This window comes from Caretta caretta, chromosome 3 (assembly GCF_965140235.1).
Source record: "Caretta caretta isolate rCarCar2 chromosome 3, rCarCar1.hap1, whole genome shotgun sequence".
Classification (NCBI taxonomy): domain Eukaryota; kingdom Metazoa; phylum Chordata; order Testudines; family Cheloniidae; genus Caretta; species Caretta caretta.
The window spans coordinates 17,079,693-17,089,305 of record NC_134208.1 but is presented as its reverse complement, the minus strand read 5'-3'; the positions used below and the strand labels follow the sequence as shown (position 1 = coordinate 17,089,305).

The following is a 9,613-nucleotide window of genomic DNA, read 5'->3' as shown; positions in this document are numbered from 1 at the left end:
TTACTTTGCCTATCTGTAAATGTCATCTATGGAAACATTTTTTTCGTTGGTTTATGTGGATATGGTGAAATCGACGTTTACGGATAAAAAGCTAATCCTTCCAAGATGAGCTTTCAGTAGCCTTTGAAATCTGTACGGGAAGTACTTACAACTTTATGTTGGGGTTCCATTTTCTCCATTGTCTATGTCTACATAACAAGCTAATCAAAAAGTCTTCACATCCATATGGTCTGTGTGACTTTACCATCTGCAAGCTGAACTGTAACCTTGAAATAGACAGCAGTGCTAGATTCAATAATTTTCTTTATCCAGGAGGCATTGGAAGCAAGTTTAAGTTTTTATGACTTTACCTGACATCACTTTGAATTAGGACAGTTTAATCTGAGTGTGCATATAAGGCATCTAATGAGATATGTAAATGTATAATATTATTTATAATATTTATTCAGCATTTGTGTTAATATTTATGCATAAAACCAAGAAGTTCCTTAACATAGCTAAGACACTGAATTACTGAAAATATCATAAAAAGGTCTTTCAGAGTCATATTTCACACTCATTCATACTGACTTGCTTTTATTTTTTCAGTAATTTGACTCAAGTATTTGGATCCCAGCCCAGATTACAACAATCACAAGTGTGGATCTTATGAGGAAGTTTTATAAGATTTTCATACACTGTCCTTGTGAAATATGAATTTTATTTTTAAAGGTGAGCATGATCAACCATTGGAACAAGCAAGAAAGGGAAGTGGTGGATTCTCCATCTCTTATCATCTTCAGATCAAGACTGGATGTCTTTCTGGAAGATGTGCTTTAGTCCAACACAAATTGTTGTGCTCAGTGCAGGGGTAAATAGGTGAAATACCATGGCCTGTAATAGAATAGATAATCTAATAGTTCCATCTTGCCTTAAAATCTATTAATTGGATGAGAGCTACAAGGCCTTATTAGGGTTTACATAAGTTACCGGTATTTAAATTAGAGTATTATACACTTAATGCTTCAGGCCCTGAATCAGGAAAACATCTCTATCTAGGACTGCACTTGAACACATGCTTCATCTATCACCAAAATGCAGCCACCTCTGGGGTGACACAACAGCTATTTAGCTAATTGTTCAGGGCAAGAAGTGAAGAAGAAAAGTTTGAAATTGAAGGAGAAATTTAGGCAGGAACCATGAAACCAACCTTGTTGGAATTTGGTCAGAATGCTGGTAACTCTTACCACTATCATGAACTCTGATATAACAAATCTCTATTTGTAGGGCCACAATCTGCAGGTCGCAGTCAGTCCTTAGTTAGGCTAAACATCCATGGACATGAGTAAGGACTGATTAAGAGCTGCAGAATCGTTTCATTGCCAAATGGAAGCCCACTTTCTGGATTTGGCTGTCAGTAGGTTGCACTGTGCAAAATGTAGTGTTGGTCATACTGAAATTATTCGGGGGGGGAAGGCGGAGAGGAATCCCAGGTTCCCTAGAAAAGCCTACCACAAGGCTCTTCCAGAACTTCCTCAACTCATTTCCTTACTTAGCTATTTTAAAAGGGGAAATTGTATTTTCCCTTGTACCCAGCCCAGGATCTACAACATACACTTTTCAGTCCCTTGTCTGAAAATCAACCGATACAGTAAGAACTGTTTATAGTGCAGCTGTGGAATGACAATATGATAAAAGCACCACGTCTTCTATAGTCTGGGTGTAACAACTCATCTCAAACAGGCTATTAGCTGAACTTCTCTCTTAAATGTTGCCTTTCCTTCAAGGATTCTGTTCCTTGGATTGGATAAAGTTGATAAACAGGAAGAGGGAAATCAAGCGATTTCAAGATAGCCTTACAAATGCATAGCATGGGTACTCATGAGACCCTCACTTTCCATGAAGAAAAAGAGTCATTCATATGAATGTGCACAGAAAATAAATAAAAAGGGTTATGAATCCGGCCAATGTGAATTCATAGTTTTAATTGAAATGAATATTCTCTATATTTTCTTCTTCTATTTGCCCAGCTCTAATGTTGATACTCCAGATAGGGTGAAAAATCACATGGTATGTAGGTTAGAGGGGAAAAGAAATACCAAAATAAATCTGCCACTGTATTTTAACTAATTTGCAAAGGAAGAAGTTGAGAAGAAAATGATTGTCAGCATGTTTCCATACACCTGTCCATCTGCTGTCACAACTCCAGGTGGGTTTCGTTCATTTCTGTTGGCTCTCTATTTCCAGATATCGTATACAGCCTACAGGAAGGAAAAATATAGTCATATTGCCTGAAATAACCTGGCTTTATAAATGATTAAGGTTCCATTCCTGCAGATCATCTTATTCATCACCAAACATACAGAAATTCTCAAGTCCTCACTAAGGCTAGAGCAGCCCTTCCGCAGGTGTAAAAGCTGGGAGAGACTGTAAAAAACCTCCCTCCCATGTGGAACCCCAGCACAAAAGCTAGACACACACTCAGTCCTTACACTCCCCGAGCCCTTCCACATGAAAGGGCCAAAACCAATATATGGACTAGCCTGGGGGGTTATAGCGGAGTGGTACTGTGGCAGAGGGAGACAACCTCCATTAATTCTGGTTGATAAGATGGTTCTTGTTTCCACGTAAAATGTAAAGACAGTTGTAGACTAGGGATGCATTCTAAGGCCTGGTCTCCACGGAAAAGTTATATCGGGATAGCTGTGTAGGTCAGGGGTGTAAAAACCACACCCTGACTCATGGGCAGCGGGTATCAAAGACAGGAGAAGGCTCAGCCTATCCAAACTGCCTGCATGGTCTCACCCACACTCTGCCCCCAAGTCCCCTCCTGCTTCCCACCACTGGAACAGGTCAGGGGGCCATAGCCCTCCCACTTTTTGAAAGTGGATGGACCTGGCCCATCCACTTTTTGCCAGGGCAGACCCCACCCTCTTTCTCTCCTCGCTCTCCCCCCTGCCCGAGACCCCAACCCCCAGCCAGGCCAGCATGGAGCACGGTCAGCTATAGGGAGCTGCAGCGGACCCTCCACCTGCCTGAGGTGTGGGGTAGGGGGCTGAGAGCAGCCCCCAACCCGTGTCCCCACCCCCTGGGCTCCCCGGCCGCCTGGGGCAAGACAAGGGTCTGAAACTCCACGCTGGCTCCCCACAACTGCCCACGTGGCTCTCCCTGGCCCAGGTCTGGCCAGATGGGGGGGCCTCAGAGCTGCAGCCTGGCCACGGTAAGAGCCACGCAGGTGGCTGAAAGGAGCTGCGAAGTTGCGGACTCTCCATCTGCCCCGGGTAGGCGGGGAGCCCAGGGGGTGGGGACTGCTCGGGCCCCCCGCACCGCGGGCAGGTAGTGGATCTGCCGCCATGGCTTCCCACAGCTGCCTGCCTGGCTCTAATCATGGCCAGGCTGCAGCTCCGATGCTCCCCTCAGCTGGAGCTGGGTCAGAAAGAGCTGTGCGGGCAGCTGTGGGGATCCTGGGTCCCTCCACCTACTCTGGGCGGGGGCCTGGGACAAGGGCAGGGGGCTGCCTTTGCCGCCACCTCGGGCAGAGCCCCCCCCCCACACACACGCTCTGGTGCCCTTGCTCTGGACTGGTGCTAGTGGGGGAGGTCTGCAGCCAGGACTCCGGGCGGCTGGAGCCGGTGTTCGCGCCGCCCGCCTGCCAGGTGCTCCGGGGCTGGGGGGACAAAGGAAGCTGTGGAAGCTTGGGATATTTAAACTTAGGCTGGACAACAGGCAGGAAAATGCACTATAGGGTGCAGTTCTGTAATTGGTAAGGGAATGGGTGATGAATAGGATCTGGTCTGTAATTCTATAATTCTGTGAAAAATTCTATTTTGTACTTCCGCACCAGAGGATGCTGTTGGAATCTGAAATGCTGATGCTTAAATCTCCCAGCATTGCTAGGCCCTCAACACCATTCTCCACAGGTTTGGTGATGAACAACAAATTGATATTCTTTGTCAATAAAGAAAATAAAATGCACAGATGGTGCCAACACTTTAGCATCCCATACAGCTAAGAGGCCAAATTCTGCCCTGGATACGCCCTATGCATCCCCAGGACACTGCAGGCTTGTAAGGGCTGGTTTTGCCTCAATTATATCACTAAAGCAAATAGCTTAGAAAGATTCTTTTTTTAATTCAGCACTTCTGTGACTAACACCTGCATTTAGGGATCGATCCTGGAAGGTGCTGAGCACACGCTGCTCCCACTGACTTCACTGGGAATCAGTTCCTTTCGGGGTTGAGTGCTTACATTAGCTAGGATGGTAAGAGTATGTGTCTGATTCAAAGCCCATTGAAGTGAACGGGGATCTTTCCATTCATTTCCATGCTTTTTGAATCAGGACCTACACAAACTATTTCTGTGCTTCAGATGATAAGCTGATCACCAGTTACACCCAAGAAGAAATTGTCCCTTATTTTATACTACAGATGTGGTACAGCTAAGTGTATTAGTAGGGGAGTGGTGAAACCTTCCTGTGTAGTGTCCAGCACTGGCCACTATGTGAAAAAAAGAAACTAGGCCAGATGGACCATTTCTGTATTGCAGGATTGCAATGCTTAGGCTCTGTAAAGATTTTAGAGTAAGGAAATGAGTATCCAGAAATCAAAATGTTTTTGGGCTGCCCACTTTTTTCCAAAATTTACCTGGATTTCTTCAAGGAGCTCTTCTTCTGCAATGAGCGGCAACAGGAAAATTTACAATCAATGACCTGGTAAATAATTGGGTTGTACATAGCTGCCGATTTTGCAAGCAAGGTTGGGATGACTGAAACTTGAATGGGCACTGAATCTGGCTGTCCAAAAGCTGACCATACGGATACCACGGCATATGGAATCCAGGCAATTAGAAATCCTGCACAGATCAACATTGCCACCTTGTGAAAATAAAAAGAAAGGAGAGAAATCAGTTACCTAATTGAATGGTCTTTTATTGATGCACTGCACTGCACAGTACTCATCTTTCCCAGTGTTGCAGGCAATGCAAGGGTGCATGCAACAGAAAGGAAAAATGACCCCCATGTCAGATAAGGTCTGCAGTATGCACCAATGCTGTAATTCATTTCACTTTTCCTTATCTATCTCCAGCTGTACTTTTGCTTGACATTTATAGAACAAATAGGGATTCCGTTGGCCCAAATCTTTCCTTGAGGTCATTAGGCCAGACCAAAAGTGAAGAAACTGAACAAAAAGCCAGTGAAATATGATTCTTTGAAGTTAAATTAAATGAGTATTTACTATATATATATATATATATATATATATATATATATACATATATATACACAGAGAGAACAAAGAGGGGATGATGTTTAAAAAAGGGATATTTATATTTATATATCTTTTATATATTATATTATTATATATATTATAATATTATAATAATATATATATATATCCTTTATAAAAACAAAAGTCACCTTGTTCTTGGGAATTTAACACCAAGAGAAATTATTTGAAATGTCAAAGTCCTAGATAACATTAAAGTGATCTGGGATCATTTAAAAATTTGTGCTGCTTAAGCCACAGATTTGGTGCTTATCTGAAATACTTTTTACTTTTACAGCCTCTTTCCCTCAACTGCTTTCCAAATACACATTCACTGAGCCTCACAACACCCCTGAGAAGTAGTAAGTATTATTTTGTCTCTACTTCATAAATGGCAAACCGAGGTCAAGCGAGACTGAGCCCCAAAATTTCAAACTGGGGTGTGTAAGGCTTGAAGTCAATGGGAGCTGGCTAGTGCTCAGCACCTGTCAATATAAAATTACTTATTGAAAGGCCTAAAAAGGGATTTAGGTGCCCAACTCTGTACACCCAAGTCTGAAAATTTTGACCTAAGTGACTTGCCAAATCGGCAAATGAGCAAATCAGTGGCAAAGACATGAACAGAATCCTGGTCTCCTGGAGCCCAGCCTTATGGTGAAAGCTCAAGGCCATTCTTCCTACCACTCATTTGAACCCCTCTGCAATCACACTACAAACCTTGTAAGACCAAGGACTCTAGAGAGCTTTCCAGGACTGGGTTGAAATATTTCCTGTTAATGTTTCAGAAAGAACACTAGGTTGCTATCCAAGTGTTGTGTGCATTGGAGGAGCTATAGCGTTCTCCTCTCCCTGACTTGCCAGTCAGTGCAGTGAGGACAAAGGACTAGAGAGAGGAAAACAGATGGCAGCAGCCGGAGTCAACATAAGGATTCTTCCTCCCTTGCAGGCAGTACTGATGTTGTGTGACGGCATCACCAGCACCCTGGGAGCAGCTTGCAATAGGTCATGGTGGAGGGTTGGTTGTAATAGGAGGGTTAGAGTCCTAAGTCAGCCTCACCTCCTCCCTGTGCCCAGGCAGCTAATAAGAATCCTTCCCATCTTTCACTGAGAAAATGCAGACAATCTGATTACTTTGGAGGGTGAACTGGTGAGAAACTGAATGTGCACTTGTCACTTGCCAAACACATGCATTGACAGACCTGTAGGCATAACCATAACTATTGTATTTCACTGGTACATTCCAAAATGACACTGCTGAGAATTTAACACTTCTACAGATTTTTTTTTTAACCAGCTCATAGCAGGGATCTCATTCTCTGTTAAATTCTGATGTTGTAGGAATAATTTCTGTAGAATCCTATTTAATTTCTGCAGAACCTCATTAGTTACATTCCTATTAAATCATAAAAGATTTTCATAAGAAGTCAGGAAAAGAAGATCTACATACAGTTTGTTCAAAAGTCAAAAAATATTCTAATTGAGCTAAAGTTTTGAGTCACTTATTTTACCTGAACAAGTGTGTCCACACCTATATGCAATATGATACAGGTTCCATATTGCAGCACATGATATTGTATACTGAAGTCCATGTTTGACAGCACTACCATAATTCATAGGGTATTGCACAGCATCCTAATAGATAATAGTACATGAACAGTCATTTGGGAGAAGTAATTAGTAGGATTACAATACATATCTTCAGTGAATGCTCTGTTCTCAAGCCAGCTAAAGCCTTTCAGACATTGTGTTATTCTCAACCTCTGTTCCATGTGTTGATATTCTTAGTGGATGTGATTTCAATATTCTTGAAGAAGTAAATTACATAAAGATTGTAAACCTCCCCCCCCCCCTTTTTTTTTTGCGCCGTCTAACATTCATGAGCCAAAAAGGGAAACTCAAATTCAACCCCCTTTGAAATTTTGAAGGTGGATTATGGGATTTCACTCCCCAGACCCAAACCTGCCCCAACATTTTGGGTTCCAGTTAGGATCTGGAACTGGATGGGACATGGCTTCCAGTGTACTGATTCAGATCTGACAGAAATTGCACATGAACATCTGCCCTTCCAGATGGCAGAAATCTCATAACAGCTGATTTCATATTTCTTTAATATTGGATCAAAATGTTCCAGATTTAGAATCAAGATCTTTGCACAGAAGGGGCTATAGAAGTGCAAAATATGATTGTGAAAGCAGCACTGTAGGTACTCGGTATCTCTGAAAATAAGGCCACCAGAATTTGGGGTTCTTTCTACTGTCAAGGCAGCAGCAGCTAACTAACCAAAACTATTTCCATGGCTGTATTAGCCTGACTGATTATGCTGCAGGTGGTCTGTCATAAATATAAAGGGAAGGGTAAACACTTTAAATCCCTCCTGGCCAGAGGAAAAACCCTTTCACCTGTAAAGGGTTAAGAAGCTAAGACAACCTCACTGGCACCTGATCAAAATGACCAATGAGGAGACAAGATACTTTCAAAGCTGGGGGAAGGGGGGAAACAAAGGGTTCTCTCTGTCTGTGTGTTGTCTTTTTCTGGGACCAGAGCAGGAATGCAAGTCAGAACTCCTGTAAAAAATCAGTGAGCAATCTAATTAGATATGCGTTAGATTCTGTTTTGTTTAAATAGCTGATAAAATAAGTTGTGCTGAATGGAATGTATATTCCTGTTTTTGTGTCTTTTTGTAACTTAAGGTTTTGCCTAGAGGGATTCTCTATATTTTGAATCAGATTACCCTGTAAAGTATTTACCATCCTGATTTTACAGAGGTGATTCTTTTACTTTTTTCTTCAATTACAATTCTTCTTTTAAGAACCTGATTATTTTTTCATTGTTCTTAAGATCCAAGGGTTTGGGTCTGTGTTCACCTATGCAAATTGGTGAGGATTTTTTATCAAGCCTTCCCCAGGAAAGGGGGTGTAGGGCTTGGGGGGATTTTGGAGGGAAAGACATTTCCAAGCGGGCTCTTTCCCTGTTATATTTGTGAGACGCTTGGTGGTGGCAGCAATAAAGTCCAGAGACAAAAGGTAAAATAGTTTGTACCTTGGGCAAGTTTTAACCTAAGCTGGTAAAAATAAGCTTAGGGGGTTTTTCATGCAGGTCCCCACATCTGTACCCTAGAGTTCAGAGTGGCGAAGGAATCTTGACATAGTCTGAATTCCCAATGATGTTTTGGCTTTGTATACTATGTAGAAACATGTTTATTAGAAGGAATTTTTAAAATATATTAGGAATAAAAAGAATCTTGACAATAGCATTGGCCTGTTACTAGATGGAAACGGTAGAATTATCAATAGTAATGCAAAAAAGGCAGAAGTGTTCAATAAATGTTTCTATTTTGTATTTGGAGGAAAACAGATTATATAGTCTCATCATATGGTGATGATAACACTCTTTCCATTCCACTAGTATCTCTGGAGGATATTAAACAGAAGCTACAAAAGTTAGACATTTTTAAATCAGCAGGTCCAGATAACCACATCCAATAGTTTTAAAATAGCTGACTGAGGAGTTTGCTGTACTGTTAATGTTGATTTACAGTAAGTCTTGGAGCATTAGGGAAGTTCCAGAAGACTGGAAGAAAGCTAACGTAAATGGGATGACTCAGGAAATTATAGGCCTGTCAGCCTGACATCAGTCCAGGGCAAGATAATAGAGTGATTGATATGGGACTCAGTTAATAAAGAATTAAAGGAGGGTAATGTAATTAATGTAAATCAGCATGGGTTTGTGGAAAACAACTGATAGATCTGAAAATGTAATTATGTAAATGGGGAATGATCATCAAGTGAATGTGTTTCTAGTGGCATCCACAGGGATCAGGTTTTAGCCCTACACTATTTAACATTTTAATCAACGACCTAGAAAAAAACATAAAACCATCATTGATAAAGTTTCAGATGAAAAAAAAATTGGTGAAGTGGTAAATAATGAAGAGGACAGGTCACTGATTGAGAGCAATCTGGATCTCTTGGTAAACAGTATGTGTTTTAATACAGCTAAATGTAAATGTATACATGTAGGAACAAAGAATGTAGGCCATACTTACAAGATATGAGATTCTATCCTGGGAAGCAGTGACTCTGAAACAGATGTGAGGATCATGGTGGATAATCAGCTGAACATGAGTAGAGCCCTGAGCAGATGCAAAATTTGTATCCACATCGAATCCATGATCCGCAAAAATGATCCACGGGTACTGGTGGATATAAAGCGGATAGCTGCAGGTTTGCAAAGCTTTCGATATAAAATTTGGATCCGCATCCATCCACCGTCCATAAAAATGGTCCGTGGATATCCACATCTGCATCCATGGATGTGAATATCTGTGGATATAAAGCGGTTATCTGCAGATTTGCTGGGCTCTAAACATG

At 41.7% G+C, this 9,613-nt stretch overlaps 1 protein-coding gene across 1 annotated transcript in view; it reads right to left on the bottom strand.

The window, feature by feature from the left end:
* Positions 1–295: 295 nt before the first annotated feature.
* OPN5 (opsin 5) overlaps positions 296–9,613 on the bottom strand; it is a 36,196-nt gene continuing 26,878 nt past the window's right edge. The window contains exons 5-6 of the mRNA XM_048845673.2: positions 4,623–4,852; positions 296–2,240 (exon numbers count right to left, since the gene is read on the bottom strand). Of these exons, the coding sequence (XP_048701630.1) occupies positions 2,177–2,240; positions 4,623–4,852 (294 nt within the window). The 3' untranslated portion in view covers positions 296–2,176. The remainder of the gene's footprint in view (positions 2,241–4,622; positions 4,853–9,613) is intronic.